Here is a 27,689-nt window from a genome sequence, read left to right on the forward strand (position 1 = left end):
ATAGCATGTTGATGTACAGAATATCTAATAACAAATCATTACTTAAATTTACATCCATAAAACTGGCAGCATATTTACTATGTGCAGCCAATACTTTTATAGTTCAGTACATCGATATTTTTTTCCTTCAATAGACTGGTAATTTCTTTTCGGTATATCAAGGGCCAATAATGATATTTTTATAAATATAGATATTGGATTGCCCATATTTATTAAAACTATCAACAGTCTTACTCCAGTCCACAGTGGATAAGACAAGGACTGAAATTGACAGTAGGAAAGCAAAAACTGAAATGCTGAAGTCCATTTTCAAAGGAAAACCCAGGAAAATTGCACCAATTTAATCCTTGTGTCACTGAAAAGATGAATGAAATAAGTACTAGTGTCAGTGGTGTTGACAAACAGATGAAATCATTAAAATTGAGCAAAGCTCTGGCACCTAAAGGAATCCCTGTCAGATTCTATACTGAATTTGTGCCTGAGTTACCTCCTCTTCTAACAATAATCTGCGACTGAATTATGCCTCCTCTCACTATGATAGATCCCTCAAACAAAAAAACATGTGCACTTCTTGGAAAAAGGCACAGATCACACCCGCCTACAAGAAGGGTAGTAGAAGTAATCCACAAAACTAGCAGCCAGTATCCTTGACATCAATTTGTTGTACAATCTTAGAAGATATTCTGGGCTCAAACATAATAAGGTATCTTGAACAGAATGACCTCCTCAATGCCAACCAGCATGGATTTTAAAAACATCAATCACGTGAAACCCAACTCGCACTTTTTTCTCACAACAGACTGAAAGCTTCAGATCAAGTCCATCAGGTACATGCTGTATTTCTTGATTTCCAAAAAGCATTTGACTCAGTACCACACCTACGCTTAATGTCAAAAGTATCACCACATGGAGTATCAAGTGAAATTTATGACTGGATTGAGGACTTTTTAGTAGGGAGGATGCACCGTATTATCTTGGATAGAAAGTCATCATCAGATGCATAAGTAACTTCTGGTGTGTCCCAGGGAATTGTGTAGGGACCTTTGCTGTTCATGTCACATATTAATGACCTTGCAGACAATATTAAAAGTAGAATCAGAATTTTTGCAGGTGATGCAGTTATTTATAATGAAGTACTATCTGAAAGTTCAAGTGTGTGGGACATGTACTAGATAGGACTGCCATGGGTTATTGAACATAAACAGAAAAGGGCAGCATGAATGCTCACAGGTTTGTTTAATCTCTGGGAGAGTGTCACAGAGATACTGAAGGAACTAGACTGGAAGACTCTTGAAGAGGGTCATAAACTATCCCAAGAGAGTCTATTAACAAAGTTTCAATAACCAGCTTTAAATGATTAGTCTAGGATGTGTCATTGAAATAGGGATCATGAGGATAAGATCTGAATAATTACTGCATGCACAGATGCATTCAAAGAATCTGTCTTCCCATGCTCCATACATGGATGGAACAGGAAGAAGCCCTAATAACTGGTACAGTGGGATGTACCCTCTACCATACAACTTAGGGCTATTTGCAGAGTACAGATGTAAATATAAAAATAATTCTGAAATATATGTTACAGCATAATATTAAGCATAAACTCCTTGGAGATTTTCAGCATGGGTTTAGGAGTGATCAAGTGCCATGACAGCAGCACTGGAATTTATGCTCAAAGTTCTTGACAAAATCAATAAAGGCATGCTAATAGCGGGAGTTTCCTTGATCTATCAAAGGCTTTTGATAGGATTGATCCTGATGTAGTCCTGTCAAAATTGGCTAGATATGGCATCAGTAGAAACCTTTTACATCTTACTACATCCTATTTCAAAAACTGAAGATAGTGTACCACAATCACACACAATAATGGAGGAACATTAAAAAGTTACACATCAAAGGTAAGGAATATTAAATTCAGTGTCACTCAAGGATCAATAATTGGTCCATGCAATTTTATATGCTATATCAGTGACTTCCCAAATACATTTAAAAATGATCATTCATTTCAGTGTATGCAAATGACACTTCAGGCTTTTGTGTGGTAAATGATATGTTTAATCTGGGCATAGAGATAAAAAATTTGGTAGATATCGGAAAGTCAAAGCCTGAAAATAATGACATCTAAGTCAACGTAAAAAAACAAACATAATTTCCTTCAGAATTGGAGATTTGCAAAATTGTATTTATTCTCAAGACAGTAATATATTATGGAAAATCTGTGATGAATGTAAATTCTTAGGTGTGCACATATATAGCAAACTATTATGGTCCCAACAAATTGTCAATGTGTGTGCAAGACTGCCCCTCATGTTTCCTTGCATGGTATCATCCACCAAGCCAACTTCAAACAGCAACAAAATGTCCAACTTCACCTAAAAAAGCCATCCCAACTTCTCCTAAACAACTTCAACAGTGGTGTTTCCCTTCCTGTCCCTCTGCAGCTCCACAAACAGCCACACCATCAACCACAACTCCTCTTCTACAAGCCGAGCTTGGCCAACCTCCTTAACATCTCAGCCTTCATCACTGCCTCCCATCCCAGTAATAATTCATAATCACAAGAACTAGTCACAACAATACAGTGTTCTCAACCTCTCATCCAAGGCACTCTCCTCCCCTGGATTAATTGCATTACCTACTTTCCTTGATGCTGATCTCATCCTCACCAAAGGCCAGCTACACACTTCCGTCCACATCAAACCTAATAACAGACAACAGTACTTACAGTTTGACAATTGCCATCATTTCCATGTCAAATGTTCCCTCCCATACAGCCTTGGCATCTGAGGCAAAAGTATTTGTCTGGATGCAGACTCTGTACAGCAACGCACCACCACTCTCACTTCAGCCTTCACAGGATGTAATTTTCCCAATAGCCTAGTTCAAAAGCAGATTTCCCAGGCCATCACATCCAATGCTGGGACTGCTGATACCTCCAGAAAACACCTTCACAGTATACCACTTGTCACCCAGTATTATCCTGGTCTTGAATGCATCCATCAGCTACTTTGACAAGGCCGTGACTTCCTAAAATCATGCACTGAAATGAGATCCATTCTGTATGAGATTTTGCCCACTGCATCTAGGATAGCTTTTCGTCACCCTCCCAATCTCTGCAACATTGTTGTCAGATCCTATACTCCTTCTGCACCCATCTCCCTACCCTATGGCTCCTACCCCTGTAACCGACCGCTCTGCAAGACTTGCCCTATGCACCCTGCTATCACCACCTGCTCCAGTCCTGTAACTGGAAAAACATATGCTATGAAAGGGTGAGCCACCTGTGAAACAATATATTTGACATGGAAACGTCATATACCAGCTGCTATGTAAACACTGTCTGGCCTTTCACACTGGCATGACTATCACCCAGTCATCAGTCAGGATGAATGGGCTTAGGGAGAGAGTGTATACAGGCAACACACAATATCCTGTTGTAGAGCATGATGTACAACATGACAGTCATGATCTCAGTGACTCCTTCACCATATGTGCCACGTGGACTCGTTCCCCAGACACAAGTTTCTCAAAACTTTGCAGGTGGGAACTAGCACTACAACATGTCCTTGGTTCTCACCACCCACCTGGCCTTAATTAACATTAATTCCTTCCACCTCAGCATTTATTCATAGTAACTATTCCTTTCTTCACTCCATTTTAGTTTCCTGCATCTTTCATTTTCTGACTTGTCAATTTTTCACCGTCCGCCCTCCCTCCTGTGTTACATACAATGCACTTAACTATTCACTCTTATTAACTCATGCAAAATGTCTTATTAGTAATTTCCGTTTTGCATATTACACTGTCTTCCACCTTTAAGCTCTCAGGTTTTCAAATCTCATCCAGTGCAGTCTCCAACAATCAGTCTTTCCTTCTCTTCCAGTCTGGTAAGTCCTCTCTGACCCAGGGTTCTGGGTGTTTCCTGAACTGTAGCTCTTTTCCTTCACCACTCTTCCTTCCATTTCAACTCTTCTACCAGAAGAAGGAGCCACTGGCTCCAAAAGCTTGTAAAATTTAAATCCTTTTACATTTGTGTTCTCCTGCCCAACTATGTGAGTAGATTTTTTATCTATCTATTTACATTATATTATCAGTAACATTATTCTTGTTGTTATATTCTATGCATGTGTTTGATACTAGCTGTAGAAGATAAGAGATATATGTATTGTAATGCAGTAATTCATGAACATTACACCAGACAAGTACAAAAATATCATATTGTAAATGGGAGACTGAAAAAAACTGTGAACAGTACATACCTTAAAAGAGCAACATACGAGGGTAATCCCAAAAGTAAGGTCTCCTATTTTTTTTCAAGTACAGAACTCTGTTTGTGTGGCAGTTGGTCACACTGTTATGAAGAGTGCTTCATTCACTTCGTGTAAACATGTGCACATCATGCTGAGGCACTCAGTCTTGGCTTGGCAGCCATTGACAATGAAGCTCCCGTTGGATGTTACTGCCAAGTGCGAAAAGCGCAGTTATTCGGTTCTTGACTGCAAAGGGCACTGCGCCGATTGAAATCCATCGCCAATTGATGGAAGTGTATGGTGAGTCATGCATGGATGTCAAAAATTTTCGTAAGTGGTGTAAAGAATTTGCAGGTGGTCGGACCGAAATTCAACAAAGGGGTGGGAGACCAACAATTTCTGAGCAGACAGTGTTGAAGTTTGAGCAAAGCATGCGTGAAGATCAGCAGATCACCCTGAATGATCTCTGCACGTTAGTTCCTGAGGTTTCCTGAGGCAACGCTCACAGAATTTTAATGGAAAGATTGAACTACCAGAACCTGTGTGCAAGGTGGGTGCTACACTTGCTGACTGAAGACCACTTGTGGCAACAAGTTGATGCTTCCCACGCATTTCTTCACCAACTTGCAGCTGAACAGGACAACTTTCTGGACTCAATCGTCACGTGTGACGAAACCTGGGTATACCACTTTACACCTGAGACCAAGCAACATTCACACCAGTGGCAGCATCCTTCTTCAGCAAAGCGGCAGGCTGGTATGACATGGGCATACAAAAATCGCCACAGTATTTACAAAAATTCATCAGCAGAAATGGTGATTATGTTGAAGAATAGCTAAATGTTCAAGCTGTAAACTGATGTAAACCATTGTAGAAATAAACAGGTCTATGTACTTATAAAAAATAGGAGACCTTATTTTTGGGATTACCATCACATTTGAAGCTGTTGACTGGTGGGAGGGGAGGGGGAATCATGGTTCATTGAGCAGTACTACTAAAGCCTACCAGAGAAACCAAAAAATCTAATTATTATAATGTAAACTAATTGAGACTGTATACATCAGTATCTATTATAAAATAAAGTTTGATTGTATACTGTTGTATGTATTGTAATACCAACTGTTATGCATGGAATTACATGTTTCATGCAAATAAATTATCGAATTACCAAAGATCACAGGTCACATGTATTGTGGATAGACATTTATGTGTCTTTAATGGAGTGGTTTCCACTGCCTTTTGCATCCTGACAGGGTTAACCATTGCTGATTCTTACACACTCTGGGACCATTTCCCATACCAAGGGCAACAAGCTGGCTGAAACTTTGTCCACTCCTCTGCCCTATTTCACAAGACTGTTGGCAAAAAGGCCATGATTCCTTGTACTGGAAATCCGAAGCCACCATTGGAGATGATTATGGGGTTATGAATATTGTAAAAATGTGAGTATTCTTCTATATTAACTTTAGTCAAAGTTTTACATAACCTGAATACCAAAAGTAATACAGATTATTTGTCTTAGGTTCAGTTTTCTCTGTGGGCATAGTATCTGTATTAAGTAAGCATTTTGAATCTGTCACAATAACTTTCTTACAATTTCTTAGGACTGAAATCATTTTTTGTGAATTAGAAAAAAGATCTTCCTCTGTATATGTATTGCTTTCAATTGAACCCAAAATAATAACTAATAAGTGACCAGATAATTCACATTTGCAGCAATGAGGATTAGCAAAGCAAATTATTTCTGACACATCAGCACAAACAGACTAAAACCTTTTATTTGACAATGTGCTGACATGTGTCACATTGTTATCTGATTTCATATTATTCTGTATCCACAAACTAATAACCTGAACTCTTTATTATTTACTGCAAGTCAGTTATCAGTTGTAATACTGGAGTCTTTGTTATATCTATTTTGTGCTCTATTTAAGCAGCATTTATTATTTCTTCAATATTGTCTTGATTCAGCTTTTACTGTACGTTTCATGTCATCACCTGATAGGTTTGTTTTGTATCCTTCATTATTGAAGCTCAGGTCATTCACATAGACAGTGATAGGAGGTGGTTCCAGTACAGATCACTATGTAATTCCATTGTACCTGCTCAGTATTCTGTTTATTTCTCACCAGGATGTTGTAAATGATAAGAAGATGGGGTCTATGTCTGACTTCACAATGATAACATTGGCACAGGGGTAGGTAGTTTCCACTTCCTCAAACAATTATTTATCAAACAAGTACAGAATATTTACCTAAACCTAATCAACATCTACACTTGCATCCATGCTCTGCAAACAACTGTGAAGTGCATGGCAGAGGGAACTTTGTTTTGTATCAGTTAATGGGAGACTCTTTCCATTCCATTCATATATGGAGCATAGGAAGAATAGTTGCTTAAATGCCTCTGTGCATGATGTAAATAATCTACTCTTCTCTTTCTACATCTGCTTTGCTACCTACAATTTCAGTTGCTGTCTCATCTCATAACTTCAGTGTCACTAACAGTTGTTATAAATGACCAAAATTTCTTTGGGTTTTGTCAGAGATTTTTCAATTATACCCTCTGTGGTATCAATTAAGACTTCACACATTGCCCTTTGACAGCCAAAAGCAGTTTATTCAGCATCTCTTTATCTGTAGTTGTATGCTTTGTTTCATGCTTCTTATTCAGTAGTTGTTATTTCTTTATAGATACTGTATTCCTTGGAGGATTCCTTCCACAGTGAACTATCCTACTAAGTACATATGTATCAAAAGCTTGTTTAACTATTCTCCTAAACTTCAGGCACACTATCTCTATGAGCTCCTGCCCAGGGCAAAATTTTTCAAGTTTCTTATTGGGATGTGACACTACCACCTATTTATTAACTTTGCTGAAATGTAAATCTTTCTGCTTGTTTTATTTGCCCTTTGTATTTTGGTAATCACTGTTGCTACAGCAGCTTCGTGGTCTCTGATAAATTTCATTGTGGACATCCTCAAGGGACTCAGGTCTGTTTGTTTCCATTACATTCAATATATCTCCAACATGAATGAACTTCCAAGCTATCTTTTCTAGACAGTTTTCAGATATTTGTTTCACAGGATGGCTTAACAAGTCCACCATTTACAAAACTGTAATTATACTCATTGATTAATGGCATATTAAAGTCTCTTCTAATGATGACAGCATGAGTGAGTATCTTATATACTGGTAACTAATGTTTTCTCTAAAGTTTCAAGTTGTTTCTAGAGCTGAATATGATAGTTGATAAAAATATCCAGCTGAATGCTTATGCCCATGTGTGATACTGAGTCTTGTTTACACAATCTCACATACAGCTCCAGTTTCCATTTCAGTAAATTTGAGTTTCTTATATACTGCAGTTTTCCTCCATTTGCCACTACCATATTGTTTCAACATACACCTACATTTTCCTCAAAAAATCTCACTACCATAAGTTTTAGATTTGGTGTATCTTCTATATCTGGTATTATGTGTGGTTCGCTGCTTTCTAGATGCACTATACAGGGTGACTCACCTAACATTACCACTGGATATATTTTGTAAACCACATCAAATACTGATGAACTGATTCCACAGACTGAACGTGAGGAGAGGGGCTAGTGTAATTGTTTAATACAAACCATACAAAAATGCACGGAAGTATGTTTTTTAACACAAACCTACATTTTTTAAAATGGAACCACGTTAGTTTTGTTAGCACATCTGAACATGTAAACAAATACGTAATCAGTGCCATTTGTTGCATTGTAAAATGTTAATTACATCCGGAGATATTGTAACCTAAAGTTGACGCTTGAAACCTCCGACGTTCAGTTGCGTGTTGTAACAAACACGGGCCACGGTCGGCGAGTAGCATCTGCAGGGACATGTTTATGATGATGACTGTGTTTACGAGTGTGGCTGTAGTGCACTGTTGTGGTTTTGTCTAGCTGTTGCAGTGTCTGCATGTAGCGCTTGCTGCTATTGTTATTCTGCATTCGTCTTCACACGCAGACCGACTGTATGTAGTACACTGAGTTACCAGACGTCTGTGATACTGTCGTGTTGTAGGAACAGTGACCATGCTGTATTGAAACTCTGAAAAGGCGGAGATGATACTCGTCTATGGCAAGTGTCGACGAAATGCAGCTGAAGCCTGCAGGGTGTATGCAGAACAGTACCTGGACAGAGAGCATCTAATGTGCTGCACATTGCAAAACATCTACCGCCAACTGTATGCAACAGGTATGGTCGTAGCATGCAAATGGGTCCATAACAGGCCCATCACAGGAGAAGCGGGTGCAGTTGGTGTGTTAGCAGCTGTTGCCATGAACCCGAACATGAGTACACGAGACATTGCGAGAGCCGGAGGACTGAGTCAAAGTAGTGTCATGTGCATTGTGCTAACAAAACTAACGTGGTTCCATTTTAAAAAAACGTAGGTTTGTGTTAAAAAACATACTTCCGTGCATTTTTGTATGGTTTGTATTAAACAATTACACTAGCCCCTCTCCTCACGTTCAGTCTGTGGAATCAGTTCATCAGTATTTGATGTGGTTTACGAAATATATCCAGCGGTAATGTTAGGTGACTCACCCTGTATATTTTCAGAATAATGTCTCCAATTCAGATTTCCCAGACAGATGTTCTTGGATTGCACTCTGTAAAGCCCAGAGATTCATAGTATGCAATATATTTCAGTATGTATTTGCTTTTGTATCCTCTCCTTATCACACCATCAATCACCTGACCCAAACCACTTAGAAACTCATTCTTCTGTAGTTGTACTTTACAATGTAATTGATTAAGAATTATTTATTATAAAATATTAAGTGCAATACTTTGAGAAAAACTGTTTTTGTTTTAATTATTCTGTAGCAAGCTAATATCTATACACACCATCACTGTTGGTTATTTTAAGGCTGACACTAAACCTTGAGTTGAAGACATATTATTGTCTTCAACTCAAGGTCAAATATCACAATCAAGAACTGGAAATCACAACTGAACGATTCTATTATCCATTTTTAAACCCTAGATTGCAGGATAAAGTTGAAGCATTATGATATTTTGCTAATAATGACATCACGTAATTTATTACATTTAAAATTTCCAGCAAATTATGCAGCCTGTAAAAAAAGAAGATGCAGCCTAACCTGGCAATAATTTGTTGATGGAAATAGTAGAATAATTCACCACGACGATCTTTATTCACAATCTTACGGGGTCCAGAAAATGGGTATATCAGATGAAAATACCAGTGATTTAGATTCAAGCCAATATCTTCACGGAAATAAGAAACTCGGTGCTCAGGCTCAAAATCTGAAGCAGTGTAATCCTTTGGAATTTCTATTGGAACCTGGTTACACAAAAACAAAAAATTAGTACTAAAGATACATTTTGTTTGGATTAGATGACACATACAAACTTCTTACAGATTACACAACATGAAGTGTCTGAGGTAATTAATTAAAATATTTTGCTCTGCTATTTAAGTTGCTAACTTTTGTATATTGTGTGAGGGTAAAACTGTAATTTAATATGGGGTAAAAAGCAGAACTAACCACACCTATGATGAATAAAGGAAGACAGTTTCTTAATGTTTATGAACATATTACTGTAAGGAATAAAGGGTTTTAAGCAATGAAAGTTCCTGGCAGATTAAAACTGTGTGACAGACTGAGACTTGGACCTGGGACCTTTGCTGACACAAGTAAGGGTGCAAAGCCAGATCATAAGTCACACTTGGCTTCTCAGTTGGCAGAGCACTTGGCCACACAGAGCACTTGGCCACAAAAGACAAAGGTCCCATGTTAAAGTCTCAATCCAGCACACAGTTTTAATCTACAAGGAAGTTTCAAATCAGAACATGCTCTGCTGCAGAATGAAAATTCACTCTGGAGACAATCCTCTAAGCTTTGGCTAAGCAATTTCCCTGAAGTACACTTTCTTTTAGACATTCTAGTGTTGTAAGATATGCACAAGAACTTTTATTAAGTTTGGAAAGAAGGAGAAGAGATATTGTTAGAAGAAAAGCTGTGAGGGCAGGATGAGAGTCCTGCCTGGATAGCTCAGTTGGTAGAACAACTGCTAGTGAAAGTACCAAGTTTGGGTTCCAGTCTGGTACACAGTTTTAGTGTACTAGCAAGAGTCTGATCAGTGCACATTTCACAGCAGAGTGAAAATTCTTCCTGGTTTTCAATTACATTTGTGTTTGCAACATATTGATCCACAGAACTTAAATTTTGTCACTCTGAATTGCACCACAGGTATTTTTACGTTATAAATACTTCAGGTAGTTTAGTATAGCATATTTGCATCAGAAAAATGATACTGTAGATGCACATGACAGTTTACAGAGCAACAAATATGGAACCAGCATAAATCAAGTAAATAAACTATTTGTTCATACTAATATGAGCTAATTTGTTTATTTGAGTTTTAATAGAAAAAGAGAAGTAAAGAAATGGAGACTCTGTGCGATACTATATGTCTATGAATTATTATGCAACTAGTAAGACAAATATGTCTATGAGTAATTAAGCAAGTAGCAAGACAAATACAATGCATCACATTAAATTTGCACATATTTTCCCATTTTTAGCTCATCTGGACTCTAATATTTTGATTTTAGGACAGGAGCTAAATGCAACTGTTTTTTGTCCAAAATTTAACACCACTAACTTAATACAGTAATATATTTTTATCTGAAGAATTTCATGTAAAACGAGTTTTAAATTTAATTAAGCTATATTTGTCTGTGAATTGAGGCTAATTCTTTTGATTTGTTTCTTGCCATTGAATGACTGTCCATATTTACCAACCAAGGCTATTTCATGTTGAATGTATCCATATTACAAAAATATCATCAACTGATTTTGTGGTGAATGATGAATATATTGTAATTTTGCACTTTCTATGAACTTATTTATAAGGCAGTGACTGATTATTCTAACTTGCTTGTGTTACACAAGTACTTAAATGTTGTTGGGGGTTGTATCATCTAGAAAAATCTTCATATATAGGGACAGCAAATATTCAAAATTTCCAAGTGTCACATGGAAATACTGTATATTCATTTCAGGAGTTATTGTAGTAAGCTACTGATGATGCATTTCCAGTTTACTGTACCATTGTAAGTTGAGTTGGAAGCATTTCAAGGTGACCATGAAATAACTGTCAACTAATACCGCAGAGGTCACACTGATATTACAACAGATCAACAAGAAGCAGCACTAAATACTGGTACTGTTGTAGCAGTTCTCTATATTCTGTAATTACTAGATAACTAGTTCATATCAAATGAAAACTGAAAATTTATTTTCTCTTGAGAAAAACAACATTAAAACCTTGACAACCAGTAAATACTAAGAATAAATGTAAGTCCTAATCTACTTGGCTGCCTCAGTACCATCTCTTGACTACTGTCGACTCTTGACCATCCACATATCACTGTAGCACATTACCACAGCAGGGGCGGGGGGGCACACAAACACACACACACACACACATGCCGGCCGCTGGTGGCCGAGAGCTTCTAGGCGCTACAGTCTGGAACCGTGCGACTGCTACGGTCGCAGGTTCGAATCTTGCCTCGGGCATGGATGTGTGTGATGTCCTTAGATTACCAGAATGATTCATTCTGGAAACCTCCCCCAGGCTGTGGCTAAGCCATGTCTCCACAATATCCTTTCTTTCAGGAGTGCTAGTTCTGCAAGTTTCGCAGGAGAGCTTCTGTAAAGTTTGGAAGGTAGGAGACGATATACTGGCAGAAGTAAAGCTGTGAGTACCGGGCGTGAGTCGTGCTTCGGTAGCTCAGATGGTAGAGCACTTGCCTGCGAAAGGCAAAGGTCCCGAGTTCGAGTCTCGGTCGGGCACACAGTTTTAATCTGCCAGGAAGTTTCGTCCTTAGGTTAGTTAGGTTTGAGTAGTTCTAAGTTCTAGGGGACTGATGACCTCAGAAGCTAAGTCCCATAGTGCTCAGAGCCATTTGAACCATTTTTTGAACCACACACACACACACACACACACACACACACACACACACACACACACACACACATTTCTCAATGTAGGCCATGAAGTTACTACTGTGTGGTGACACACTGCAGAACCTTGCTGTTATTTCCTCTTCCCGACCATACAAATCTTCTTATGGAAACCTGCTGCACCTGGAACCTAGAAAACATAGGATAAATTTGATGTCCAATTTGGGAGAACTCTCCTCTATTAGGTCCAGTCTTTCATTGACCAAGGTGTCACATTATGCATCTCCACTTGCATAGTCAGTGACCGTGGTCTTGGTTGATGTCCACGTGGTTGTGGTTGACTCACAGCTGAGGCATCTAGTGTGTAGGAGCACTGAGGGATGACTTTCATTGCTAATCTCTACAGGCACCATAATTGCATGATCAGCTGGCTGCTTGTACTCCTCCTCTTGATGCATATCTCATCAATTTTAAAAACTTTTGTACTGTCAGGTGTTAATGCCTTTCCACCATACTGACTGTCTGTGGTTGCATGTGCTGTAGGCAGCACTGCCATTCTCTTCTTGTGTCATATACACTGGCTTTAGCCTCTCTATAGATATTGTCGTGGCCTTGTTTTGCTGCTCTATAAAAAAATTATGAGTATTACGCCCCAAGACCCGCTAAGGTCCCACATATGGTGGGCAAGATGGTGGTCTGAATGCATTTGCTTGTAACCATACTTAGGAACACTGATGAAGGTCCTTACAAATAAATATAGATGTTGTACCGTAATGAATAGACACTTGTGGATGAAGCTTTTGCATTGAATGTGGCAATTTATGTAAGAAGTCTTGTAACATACAAGCTGAAGGTATTATTATATTTTGTAGCTCTATTAGTTGGCAGGAATATGAATAATCTGCTGGCCAAAAACCAACTGACTTGGAGGATTAGTATCTGTTTCTGCAGCAGTTCGTAACCCAAGTAGCACTACCAGAAATGCTTTGGTCCATGTCTCTTAGCAGCACATCAGTGCAGCTTTAAGAGTCCTCTGTAGTTTTTCTACTATGCCATTACTGGCAGGATGGTAGCCTACAGTCTGCAGATGGGAGATTCCACATAATCTCATGAGCTCTGAAAAATCACTCTCAAACTGACATGCACAGTCAGTTACCACTGTGGACAGGACTCCAAATTGGTGATTCATACATTGAAAAAGTTTCTAGACACTGTCTCAGCCAAGACAACCATAGTTGGTATAGCTTCTGGCCATCTTGTAGAGTGATTGATCATTGTCAGTAGGTACTTATATCCTTCTGAAGGTCCCATGATGTACACATGTATATTGGTAAATCTTATTGCTGACATAATGATGTCACCAATAGGTGCAGAAACATGCTGTCCAACTTTACATTGTTGGTACTGTAATTAATCTTTTGCCAGTTGTTAACACTTGTCTGTAATTGGCCAAGTGAAGTGCTGCACTGTGCACGCTGAGGCACAAATTCTTGGATGTGAAAAGTCATGAAACATGTGAAATATGGTCCTGGGATATTGCAGAGGAATGTAGTGAGAATTTCTTTCAGTTCATAACCTGAATCTCTGTCCTACTTTAATCCTTGCAGCTCCTTGTCCACTTTTTGTGCCAAAGCAGTAGCTAACTATGAAAAATACTGTATTGTCATATAAGTTTATGATATGCAGTCTGCCACTATGTTATTATGACCACTAATGTGTTGTATGTCCATTGTAAATTGTCCTATGCATTCCAAATGTCTAATGTGACACAGGGGGCTCACTTGGATGATCCTCTTAAAGGCATTGACCGATGGATGGTGCTCTATATAAATAACAAAGGCTCTAGCCTCTACCTCTGTAAACTAATATTTTACTGCTTCATACATCACTAGTAGCTCCCTGTTGATGGCTGATCATCAAGTCTAACCTGGCATAAACTTCCTTGAAATGAATACTAGCAGCTGCCACTCTCCTGTTACCTGTTGCTCCATTGGCACACCAGTGGCATGCTGGCCTGTGTCAGCTGTTAGGATCATCCTGCAGTATAACTAAGATGGCATGACAGAGTAATCAATGCTAAAGAATGCTTAAGCTTGGAGAAAGCTCCTGCCATCTGCTGTGACCATGGCACTGGATGTTTATCAATAGTATATTTGCCTGCCAGCACTGCATTAAGGGGTTCTTGAATCTCTTTGACATTTGGTAAATGACACTGGAAAAAAATATCATTCCCAAAAATTATGTCACTCTTGACACATTTCTGTATGGTGCATATTTTATATTGCCTGTACAAGATCTGGAAGAGACCTTATACTTTCTGTTGTTATTTTGTACCCCAGAAGTTCGTACTGACAGCACCCAGGGGCTGTCCACATGATGAACAATGCCGCGTCCCGCCATCTATCGAAGTGTTGTTTGGCTGCTGCATACTTTCAAGGTGTTAGGTGGTGGGTCCACTCATAGAACATTATTCATTGAAATGTGTCCTCATCCTTGCCTGTGGTTTTTGTTGTTGTTTGTAACTCCTTGACGTTGGTAGCAGGAACCTTGAATGGAAAAACCACTAGTGATTAGTTCTTGATTACATGAAACATTCCAGGAAACCTAACCCCAAGATGAGGTGAGTGAGTACAGTCAAAATGCAATTCCATCCTTCCTGAGTTTCAGGACTAAGTCTCATTGATGCTCAAGTTGTTCTGAACTTCTGTATCATCATCTTGCTTGCAGCCTTCAGTGTACACAACTGCTTGAGTTGCATCATTGCTACACAACCTTCTCTTTAATATTACTGTCTTGTTTGTTAGTACATCAGGTGACAGTTATATTGTGCTGCTCCTGCTCATCATTGAACTTTTCAGGGTGATAAGATCAAAGCTGGTAGCTGATAATACCCCATATCAACTGCTCTTGTCATTTGGGTACCTCCATGGCTATTCGTACTTCTTAGTCTGCTCAGTGAACCTGCTGTGATACCAGCAGCATACCACCAAATCCTCCCTGCTAAAATGTGGCTTGTGAATGTACAGTTGAGAAAACTGTGTCTCCTTCATGTGCTGACTAGTGATACATTTTTCCTCTAACACCGTAATGTGCTACAAGTCTCTCAAGATTACAAATAATTTATTGTATTCTTTTTTAGTTTCTATAACTTTCCGACCTCCTGTGCTGTCCTCATGGGATCTTTCCTCTGATGCTCCTTAAATGTAACACACTTCTTTTGGGCTTGTGTTGCTGGTGAAAACTGGAAATCTGTGTCAGCTTTTTCCACCAATTCTGACAGTAACAGATCATTGTGGGCCACTAGTGAGAGTCTGATATTTGTTCAAAGACAGCTAACCAAAGAGGTATGTAATGTTTCATCCAAAAATAAGCTATGTCCTACTAAGTTGTACAAATTCTGCAGTAATTCTGACACAGTACGAACTCTGATTGGTTCCTCAGACAAACCATGCTGCATGCATTGCTCCTTGAGTATTGCCAAGCATTTATTGACTATGTGTTTGAAAGTTTGATTAGACTGCTTAAGAAATGGCTTTGTGATGAGCTCTTCCACTATTTTCACTAGCTCTTGATCCATATCTGCAAAAATATACCTTGACTTGCCACTGTCTCTGGTCAAATTATGTTGCTGGAAAATGTTCTCAGCTTTTATAAACCATTCTTACCATAGCCTAGACCAAAATTTCAACAAACATAATGTTTTAGTCACACTTCTTGTTGATGTAGTAAAGTTGTTCATCTGTGAAGCAGATGACAGTTCCTCATGCCTTCATGTTGTTCCGACTTCATTATAAGAAAATTATTTTTTTTGTGACTTGAAGTGTATTCTTCTTTTTCTTAGTAAGGCGTCACCAACATAACATTTCTCTATATTCCATAACAACTAGATTGTTAGTTTGTATTGAACAAAAACTGTACATTTATTTTCTCTTGAAGAAACAACATGAAAACCTTGGCATCCAGTAAATACAAAGAATAAATGCAAATGATGAACTTCTTGGCTGTCTCAATAGCATCTCTGGACTACTGTCACCACACTGCCATTATTGTCCTTTCAGCTCAATCTTTTAGGAAAAATGTACTGTGACTGCTGTGTTTGGATGTGGGCTGAGTTGGCATCCTTTCACTCCCAGCTTCAGGCAGTGTTGGCTTCGGTCACACAGCTTGAAGCTGTTGCCAATGGGCATCACTGTGGGGGTCCGGACAGGGGCTTTGTTGGGACGGCCAGCTCGTCCCACGCATCCCCCGATCAGACTCCAGCTGTGGCTGTCCAGGATACTGCCCACATTGAGGCTGACTCCTCACCCGTGGTAGAGTGGGAGGTCATCTCGAGGTGTGGCAGGGGGTGGAAGACATTCCGGAGGTCTGAAGAACCGGTTTCAGGCTCTGTCTCCAGCTGATACTGATCTTTGGCCAGACATGGCTGCTTGTCCTGTTCCAGAGGTTGCCCCTCATTCTGCAAGATCCGGGCAGTCGCAAAGGGTGGGCTTACTGGTAGTTGGGAGCTCCAACATCAGGCGCGTAATGGGGCCCCTTAGGGAGATGGCTGCAAGGGAGGGGAAGAAAACCAATTTGCACTCCATGTGCATACCGGGGGAATCATTCCAGATGTGGAAAGGGTCCTTCAGGATGCCATGAAGGGTACAGGTTGCATCCATCTGCAGGTGGTCGCTCATGTTGGCGCCAATGATGTGTGTCACTATGGATTGGAGGAAACCCTCTCTGGCTTCCTTTGCACTCCATGTGCATACCAGGAGAAGTCATTCCAGATGTGGAAAGGGTCCTTCAGGATGCCATGAAGGGTACAGGTTGCATCCATCTGCAGGTGGTCGCTCATGTCGGCGCCAATGATGTGTGTCGCTATGGATTGGAGGAAACCCTCTCTGGCTTCCAGTGACTATCTGATTTGGTGAAGACTGCCAGTCTCGCTAGTGGGATGAAAGCAGAGCTCACCATCTGCAGCATCTTCAACAGGACTGACTGCAGACCTTTGGTTCAGAGCCGAGTCGAGGGCCTGATTATGAGGCTGAGACAGTTCTATGACCGTGTGGGCTGCAGATTCCTCGACTTGCATCATAGGGTGGTGGGGTTTCAGGTTCTGCTGGATAGGTCAGGAGTCCACTACACACAGCAGGCAGCTACATGGGTAGCAGGGGTTGTGTGGCATGGACTGGGCAGTTTTTTAGGATAGATGGCCTCGGGCAAGTACAGAAAGGGCAACAGCCTCAAAGGGTGCGGGGCAAAGTCAGGACATGCGGGGACCAAGCAGCAATCGGTATTGTAATTGTAAACTGTCAAAGCTGCATTGGTAAAGTACCGGAACTTCAAGTGCTGACAGAAAGCACCAAAGCTGAAATCATTATAGGTACAGAAAGCTGGCTGAAGCCGGAGATAAATTCTGCCAAAATGTTTACAAAGGCACAGATGGTGTTTAGAAAGGATAGATTGCATGCAATGGGTGGTGGCGTGTTTGTCACTGTTAGTAGTAGTTTATCCTTTAGTGAAATAGAAGTGGATAGTTCCTGTGAATTATTATGGGTCGAGGTTATACTCAACAACCGAGCTAGGTTAATAATTGGCTCCTTTTACCAACCTCCCGACTCAGCAGCATTAGTGGCAGAACAACTAAGAGAAAATCTGGAATACATTTCACATAAATTTCCTCAGCATGTTATAGCCTTAGGTGGAGATTTCAATTTACCAGATATAGACTGGGACACTCAGATGTTTAGGACGGGTGGTAGGGACAGAGCATCGAGTGACATTATACTGAGTGCACTATCCAAAAATTACCTTGAGCAATTAAGCAGAGAACTGACTCATGGAGATAACATCTTGGACCTACTGATAACAAACAGACCCAAACTTTTCAACTCTGTAAGTGCAGAACAGGGAATCAATGATCATAAGGCTGTTGCAGCATTCCTGAATATGGCAGTAAATAGGAATATAAAAAAAGGGAGAAAGGTTTATCTGTTTAGCAAGAGTAATAGGAGGCAGATTTCAGACTACCTAACAGATCAAAACGAAAATTTCTGTTCCGACACTGACAATGTTGAGTGTGTATGGAAAAAGTTCAAGGCAATCGTAAAATGTGTTTTAGACACGTACGTGCCAAGTAAAACTGTGAGGGATGGGAAAAACCCACCGTGGTTCAACAACAAAGTTAGGAAACTACTGCAAAAGCAAAGAGAGCTTCACTGCAAATTTAAACGCAGCCAAAACCTCTCAAGACAAACAGAAGCTAAACGATGTCAAAGTTAGTGTAAGAAGGGCTATGCGTGAAGCATTCAGTGAATCTGAAAGTAAAATTCTATGTACCGACTTGACAGAAAATCCTAGGAAGTGGTCTTATGTTAAATCAGTAAGTGGATCGAAACAGCATATCCAGACACTCTGGGATGATAATGGCATTAAAACAGAGGATGATATGCATAAAGCTGAAATACTAAACACCTTTTTCCAAAGCTGTTTCACAGAGGAAGACCGCTCTGTAGCTCCTTCTCTAAATCCTCGCATGAATGAAAAAATGGCTGACATCGAAACAAGTGTCCAAGGAATAGAAAAGCAACTAAAATCACTCAACAGAGGAAGGTCCACTGGACCTGACGGGATACCGATTTGATTCTACACAGAGTATGCGAAAGAACTTGCCCCCCTTCTAACAGCCATGTACCGCAAGTCTCTAGAGGACCGGAAGGTTCCAAATGATTGGAAAAGAGCACAAGTAGTTCCAGTTTAAGGGTTGTCGAGCAGATGTGCAAAACTATAGGCATATATCTCTGACATTGATCTGTTGTAGAATTTTAGAACATGTTTTTTGCTCGCATATCATGTCATTTCTGGAAACCCAGAATCTACTCTGCAGGAATCAACATGGATTCTGGAGACAGCGATCGTAAGAGACCCAACTCACTTTATTTATTCATGAGACCCAGAAAATATTAGATACAGGTTCCCAGGTAGATGCCATTTTCATTGACTTCTGGAAGGCATTCGATACAGTTTGCACTGTCGCCTGATAAACAAAGTAAGAGCCTACGAAATATCAGACCAGCTGTGTGGCTGGATTGAAGAGTTTTTAGCAAACAGAACACAGCATGTTGTTCTCAATGGAGAGATGTCTACAGACGTTAAAGTAATCTCTGGTGTGCCACAGGGGAGTGTTATGGGACCATTGCTTTTCACAATATATATAAATGACCTAGTAGATAGTGTCAGAAGTTCCATGTGGCTTTTCATGGATGATGCTGTAGTATACAGAGAAGTTGCAGCATTATAAAATTGCAGCAAAACACAAGAAGATTTGCAGCGGATAGGCACTTGGTGCAGGGAGTGGCAACTGACACTTAACATAGACAAATATAATGTACTGCGTATACATAGAAAGAAGGATCCTTTATTGTATGATTATATGATAGCGGAACAAACACTGGAAGCAGTTACTTCTGTAAAATATCTGGGAGTATGCATATGGAATGATTTGAAGTGGAATGATCCTATAAAATTAATTGTGGGTAAGGTGGGTGCCAGGTTGAGATTCACTAGGAGAGTCCTTAGAAAATGTAGTCCATCAACAAACAAGGTGGCTTACAAAACACTCTTTCGACCTATACTTGAGTATTGCTCATCACTGTGGGATCCATCCCAGGTTGGGTTGACAGAGGAGATAGAGAAGATCCAAAGAAGAGCGGCACATATCGTCACAGGGTTATTTGGTAAGAATGATAGCATTACGGAGATGTTTAGCAAACTCAAGTGTCAGACTCTGCAAGAGAGGCACTCTGCTTCGCAGTGTAGCTTGCTGTCCAGGCTTTGAGTGGGTGCATTTCCGGATGAGGTATCAAATATACTGCTTCCCCCTACTTATTTCTCCTGAGGAGATCACGAATGTAAAATTAGAGAGATTCGAGCACACACGGAGGCTCTCCGGCAGTTGTTCTTCCCGCAAACAATACATGACTGGAACAGGAAAGGGAGGTAATGACAGTGGTACATAAAGTGCCCTCCACCACACACCGCTGGGTGGCTTGCAGAGTATAAATGTAGATGTAGACTACATCTCTTGAAATGATGGACCCTAGCACAGTTTGTATTCCAGTCAAATGTCAGGTGGCCTCTGTTGCATAACAGGCTGAAAATGGTACAGTTATACTGAACTGGAGATACTAGAACATCTCTTGTATACTTAACACGATTCTCTGGGGCTAATATTTGTTTTAAAAAAGTTATAGAATTAAAAATTATAGAATCAAATAAAACTTAATACTTCCATCAAATCACCAGATGGGAGAATGTCATAGCAATGCTGAAAAACCTGAGGTGGTAGCCACTGAAGATAGGTGTTCACTACCCTACAAAAACCTACCTACAAATTTCCAAGAACCAGGGTGAGGAATCTAGAGATATTCTTCAGCCCCTTGCACACCACTTCAGAAGGATCTGTGAAAACATGGGCAGGCTAATTACACATGCACAAAGGTGTTTAAGCAGTCATTTCACTTGCCCTCTGCATGCTACTGGAATGGGAAAAAATTCTAACATGTTTAGCAATACTAAGTGCCTTCTGTCATGCACTTTACAGCATTTTACAGAATTGGATGTAGATGGGATGGACCAGGATATTGCGTAGCCCATTCCTATAATATGCTTGCTCTCCACCATGAATCTCACAGGTCCTTGTGTATAACGATGGTGGAATTTCTGTGCCCTGTACCTACACACCTCATTGTATTGTAGTCCAATCATATGTCCACAAGTAGTGTCACGTATGAAAGCATTCATATCACATAGCCAATCTCTAACAATCTCTCTCTTTCTTTCTCATCCTCTCACGCTTCATGGACTCAGTTTTGCAACGATTAAACCTCAGTTAGTCATTGAAATCCACCAGTCTTCCATCTCCTTTATTCAAATAACTTACCTCCTCCTTCTTGCCCCACACATCCTAACTATCATTTTCCACAATCCTTCCTTCTACCCTAACATCCATACACCCAAGCTACCACATCATAAAGAGTCAATGTCAAAGGCGCTGGAGGATTATATGTTAGTGTTTGTGTGTTTCTGTTTCTGTGTGTGCATGTGTGTGTGTGTGTGTGTGTGTGTGTGTGTGAGAGAGAGAGAGAGAGAGAGAGAGAGAGAGAGAGAGAGACAGAGACAGAGAGAGATGGAGGGAGGGGGAGGGAGGGGGGGGAGAGGGATGTACTCCACCTTTCTGAGCAATTATGTGTCTATTTCTCATGCCTGAAATCCAAAAGGGAAATTTAAACTGTACTGCAAAGGTGAGATAAGATAAGAAAACTGTTTTACATACCCTAGAACCATCAGGCACAGCATTCGCCTCTTGTCTCGCTCTAGGAAAAATTCCTCCAGCTACATACTTGTCAGGAAAAATCTCCACAATCGTTGGTAGTGTAATGTTTTTGGTATCTTGTCTGTGTAACATCGCCACTGACAAAGCATAAATGTAAAGATATGGATTGATTTTTTCTCTGCAGAACACTGAAGCTGAAAGGAAGTCCTCACTGCCATGCATTCCTAAAACAATAAACATCATAAGGCTTTCTTAGAATACCAATTATGTCTCAATGATGTTCCACCAGTTTTTTGTCATTCAGCATTTGCTTTCAGCTTGTATATTTCGACAACCGCATGTTGCTGGAATATGTTTATAACAGTCACTGCAAAGTATGTTATACACAGTGCTTTCTTATTTATCATACAATACGATGTTCCTACTCATATAACTGAAACAGTATAAACATGTTTCTGTAGTGAAGAAACACTGACATAAATAAGTTATTATACATTTTAAGAATGGGAGTAGATTTTTAAAGCAACATAAAATTTTTTATTCTTGAAATAAAAACAGAAAGAATTACAGCAAGCTGCACCAATTCATTTTTTTATCGACATTCATGATGTTCGTGAGATAATGGGTATTGAATTATTTTAACTTTCAATCTATTTAGAACTGATGTTCATCATTGACAGCAAAATGAGGTGTGACCCCCATGAATAAGTATACACTCTCATACTCACAGTGGTATGGAAGCAAACAGACTATAAATGTCATCTTTGGCGATTTATTCCCAACCTGAAATATATGTTGTGTCAGTTCATCAAGACTTTTTGCCACACTGAAGGAAATAGGAGCATCACACTGATAGATCACACAAGAGAGTTTTCTCTAGTGCAACGGCTGCAAAATGAGCGGAACGAGATGTACTCAGAAAATCAATGTGGCAAAACTAGTGGGCATGGATTCTTTCAGGACTGCATCAGAAGGTCATAGGGTTGTTCAAGTGCCTCTGACAAATGGATGAATGACAACAGCTGAAATCCGGACATACATAACAGACTAAATTTTACTTCAAACTATTGTGGAAAAATAAAAGATAATGGAAGCTAGGTAAGAGCCTGAGCTGTTATAACAGAGTACAGAGCCATAGTCAACTGAGAAACTGAGTGGTACTTTGTGGTATTCATTAATGGGCCTCATTTCTGTTTGCAGTAATTAAAATTGATACTCTTGCAGTCATACAGTTAATGGCAAAGGAAACAGCCTGTGATTGTTGATACTCAAGTCTCTCCTTTTCCTGGATTCATGGTGCGATGAACTCTTGGATGCACTAAGAACTGATTTGATGATTGTTGAAGAGTGGTTGATTGCCTGTCAGTAGCAGCGAAAATGGTAAGCCCCATTGTCACACACTTCATGGCCAAGGCATCAAATGGCCCTAATTGCAGTTGACACCACAAATGCTTTGACAAGTGTAAAGATCCTTAACTAGCCTGCCCGGTCACCTAATTTGTCACCCATGGAGCAGCTATGATATGGAGATGTATACTTTCATACCATCCTCCAACTAACAGTTTAAGGAACTAACATAGCATGTATTCCAGCCAGGCAATAAATTCCTCAAGATGACATTTGACAGGTGTTTGCTTCCATTCCAGAGTAGTGCAGTATGACTCTTACCACCATGGTAGTGATAAGCTGCATTTGCTCATCCTCTTGGCATGCTGTGTTGTGATCACCAACAGAAAACTTCCAGGCAATTTTACATACATCCATTATACATCATATATCCATAGGAATGCTTTTTTTCTGTATTAAAGGTAAGATTAAATAAGGATAAAATTTTTGATCAACATATGCCACTTTCATGGATATAGTATAGTATAAGTTTGGTAGGGTTCAGTCAAGCTGTTCATAATGTAACACTTTCAGTTCCACTTAGCGTAGGTTTTTATTTCCTTTGAGGCTGCAGTATGTACATTAGCTTCATATAATGAATAGAGGCTAGACTGCTGAACACATATTATATTTAAATCACTGTTAGACAAATTACACTTAAGTATTTTTTTTATTCCCTCACCCATAGAAAAATTTCTTTTCTGGATTTTGTCATTTTACATACACATATGCATTATTTATAGATAAATAATGGAAAATCCAGGATTTAATGATGATAATATTATGAAAAAGAAAATTGCTACTCACCATACAGCAGAGATGCTGAGTCACAGATAGGCACAACAATATAAGCCTTCTGCCAACAAGGCCTTTGTCAAAAATAAACAACACACACACACACACACACACACACACACACACACACACACACACACACACACATGACTGCAACCTCTGACAGCTGAAGCCACACAGTAGGCAACAGCAATAGTGCATGATGGGGAACGACAACTGGGTGGAGGTAAGGAGAAGGCTGGGGCAGGGAGGGGAGGGATAGCAGGATAGGGGTGGAGAACAGTGAAGTGCTGCTGGGGAGTGCACAGTGACAAGGTGGAGAGAGGTTAGAGAAGCTAGGTGCAGTCAGGAGATGAGACAGAGGGCAGGGGAGATATGGGGGAAGGGAAAGGGGGGGGGGGAGGCAGTAGCAGAAAAGGAGAGAACTAAAACAACTGGGTACATTGGTAGTATGAGGGCTGTGCAGTCCTGGAATGAGAACAGTGAAGGGGCTGGATGGCTGAAAAAAATGAGTAACAGAGGCTGAGGCCAGGAGGGTTATGGGAATGTAGGATATACTGCAGGGAGAGTTCCCATCTGCTCAGTTCAGAAACGGTGGTGTTGATGGGAAAGATCTATATGGCACACACTGTGAGTCAGTCATAGAAATGAAGTATGTCATGTCTTGCAGCATGCCCAGCAACAGAGTGGTCCACTTGTTTCTTAGCCGCAGTTTGCTGGTGGCCATTCATGTGGACAGACAACTTATTGGATGCAGCACATTGGTTGCAGCTTGGCTGATAGATTACATGACTGGTTTCAGGTAGCCCTGCCTTTGATACGACAGTTGATGTTTGTGACTGGACTGGAGTAGTGGGAGGATGTATGAGACATGCCTTACATCAAGGTCTATTACAGGGATATGAGCAATGACATAAGGGGCTGGGAGCAGTGGTTGTGTAGGGATGGATGAGTATATTGAGTAGATTCAGTGGGCAGTGGAATACCACTGTGGGAGGGGTGGGAAGGATAGCGGGCAAGCCATTTCTCATTTCAGGGCATGATGTGAGGTAGTTGAAACCCTGGCAGAGAATGTAATTCAGTGGCTCAAGTACTGAGTGGTACTCAGTTACAAGGGGAATGTTCCTCTGTGGCCAGATGGTGAGACTTTGGAAGGTTGTGGGGGACTAGAAAGATAAGGCACAGGAGATTTGTTTTTGTACAAGGTTGGGTAGATAATTTTGCAATGTGAATGCCTCAGTGAGAACCTCAGTACATTTCGAGAGGGACCACTTGTCACTGCAGATGCGACTAGCATGGATGGCTAGGCTACGTGGAAGGGACTTCTTGGTAGGGAACGGGTGACAGCTGTTAAAGTGGAGATATTGCATGTGGTTAATAGGTTTGATATGGACAGAGATATTGATGTATCCACCTTTGAGGTGGAAGTCAACATCTAGGAAGGTGGTTTGCTGGGTTCAGTAGGACCAGCTTGTAATGGTACAGCCTTCCCCAAGACTCTAATGAAGAGACTGATACCACCTTTTTTTTATGCATCTGAGTGGCTGTTGGACGAGTCAGTGCTTCCTAGGGACTTGCATGTGTGTCTGTCCAATTTGCTAAAACACTTGATATTCATTGTGAAAGCATACAGAATGTACTGGAAGGACATATATTATCATGTTTGTCAGGGGATTGTTGGCATTAACAAAATTATGTACAGGTGCTGAGTCAGATGTTTAATCAAGAAATTGAAGTGTAAAATATCTGGCAGCAAATATTAAGAAACTGTGGAAATGTTGGAATACGTGGCTGCTGCCTCTAATTACCTTAATTGCAGTTGACTGGTGGGTTGACACAGAGAACCTCATTATTTTGAGAAACAGCTTAAAAGTTATTACCAAGCGATGTATTTTCATTTGTTATCTATTTGTATGTCCTACTCTGTAATTAATATCCTTTGTAATTACATTTCTAATTAACTCTCCAATTGTTTACATCAAACAATTTTCCAATTTTCAGAATTTGAGGCCTTATTTGTTAATTTTGTGTGTGTAATCAGATAAAGCACAAGATTTGTACTGTCATTGAATGTTAATAACCAAATCTTAACTGTAATTAATTACGTAACTAAAATAATACAAGAGACATTATTGTAATTAAAGTTCAGATCAATTTTCATATTTAAAACTAGTGATGATACTATAAAAATTATGTCAATTAATATTGTATTTTATACCTTATTCAGCTGTAACATCAGTTTCTTTACATTTTGTAAATTTCAATTGTAGCTTTGAAACTGTGCAAATTTAATAATGGGTTATTTTGAAACTTATTGTTAAAATTCTATACAACGCAGAGCAGTGATGCTGCGAGAGAGTCAGTTGATGAGTTGTTGTTTTATCAGTCAGTCAAAAAGATCTGTGAAGTATGTCAGTCAGTGTTTTTGTTAATGTGACAAGTATGTTTTTGTTAATGTGATGAGTATGCAGTTCAGTTGTCAATAAATTTTGTGAAGTTGGAAACTGTTATATTCTTTCATCAAATGAACTCCAGGCAATAGAAAATTAAGTTAAATGTAACATTCTGAGTGGAACATTATAAGGTGAAGAAATTGGGAGAGAAGCTGTTGAGGTTCTGGAGGAATGTGGATAGGGTGTCCTCATCCTCAATTCAGATCACAAAGATGTCATCAATGAATCTGAACCAGGGAAGGGGTTTGAGATTCTGGGTGTTTAGGAAAGATTCCTCTAGATGGTCCATTAATATGTTAGCATAGGATGGTGCCATGCAGGCGCTCATAACTGCGCCTGTGATTTGTTTGTAGGTTATGCCTTCAAAGGAGAAGTAACTGTGGGTGAGGATATAGTTCGTCACGGTGACTAGGAAGAAGATTGTTGGTTTGGAATCCATTGGGCATTGACAAACTTAGTTTTCAACAGCAGTAAGGCCATTTGCATTAGGGGCGTTAGTGTAAAGAAAGGTGGCATCAAGTGTGACAAGCAGGGCACCGTGTGGTAAAGGGACAGGAACTGTGGAGAGTCAGTGGAGGAAATGGTTGCTATCTTCTGTATAGGAGAGTAGCTTCTGGGAAAAAGGCAGATCATGTTGGTCTATGAGAGCAGAGATTTTCTCGTGGGGGGCACAATAACCAGCCACAAAGGGGAATTCTGGATGGTTGGGTTAATGGACTTAGAAGAATGTAGGAAGTAAGAGTGTTGGGAGTGGTAGGGGTGAGCAGAGAGATGGACACTGGGGAGAGGTTCTGGGATGGGCCTAAGGATCTGAGGAGAGACTGGAGATCCTGCTGGATTTCTGGAATGATGGGAAGGTTTGTAGGTGGATGTATCTGACAGCTGGCAGAGTCCTTCTGTCACATAATCCTTGCGCTTTTAAACAACAATGGTGGATCCTTTGTCTGCAGGTAGGATCATAAGGTCGGGATCAGTTTTTAGATGGTGGGCTTTCTGAGAACGTAAGGTTAGTTTGCATGTTGAGGGATTTTGAGAACGATGGTGAGGCAAGGTTTAAGGCTAATAAATTATGGAAAGTTAACAGGGGGTAATTTGGAGGCTGTGGGGATGGATCACAGTTGGATTGAGAGGTGAACTGAGTCAGGCAGGGTTTAATATTGGTCTTTTGTTGAGTCTGATTGGTAGGGTTGGTGGCAAAAAAGTGTTTCCACTATAAGGACTGGGGGAAGGAGAGAAGATCTTTAACAAGTCCTGCATGACTGAATTTCGGAGTGGGGCAAAAGATGAGGCCTTTGGAAAGAACTGATATTTCTGTAGAGCTAAGGCGTCTGGAGGAAGGATTCATGACTGTGTTTTGGATCTGTTTAGGCTCTGGATTCTGTGTGGAGGCAGGGGGGAGTTTTGGAGAGTGGAGTAAATATTGTAGGTCTGTGAGACAGGGTTTGTCAGGTTTTAGGGGATGTGGGAGAGGGTTGGAGGTTGCTGTAGAGGTGGTGAACAGTGGTACTCTAAA

The 27,689-nt window shown here is 40.1% G+C and overlaps 1 protein-coding gene across 4 annotated transcripts in view; it reads right to left on the bottom strand.

Annotated features, from left to right (window-relative positions):
• The window catches only part of LOC124595577 (phenoloxidase 2-like), a 223,104-nt gene that overhangs the window by 111,416 nt on the left and 83,999 nt on the right, over positions 1-27,689 (bottom strand). For 3 of the 4 annotated variants that reach the window (XM_047134363.1, XM_047134364.1, XM_047134365.1), the window contains exons 4-5: positions 21,543-21,766; positions 9,395-9,597 (exon numbers count right to left, since the gene is read on the bottom strand). In XM_047134363.1, coding sequence (XP_046990319.1) covers positions 9,395-9,597; positions 21,543-21,766 — 427 coding nt within the window. The remainder of the gene's footprint in view (positions 1-9,394; positions 9,598-21,542; positions 21,767-27,689) is intronic. The other variant, XM_047134366.1, reaches the window with a different exon arrangement.

This window comes from Schistocerca americana, chromosome 2 (assembly GCF_021461395.2).
Source record: "Schistocerca americana isolate TAMUIC-IGC-003095 chromosome 2, iqSchAmer2.1, whole genome shotgun sequence".
NCBI lineage: Eukaryota > Metazoa > Arthropoda > Insecta > Orthoptera > Acrididae > Schistocerca > Schistocerca americana.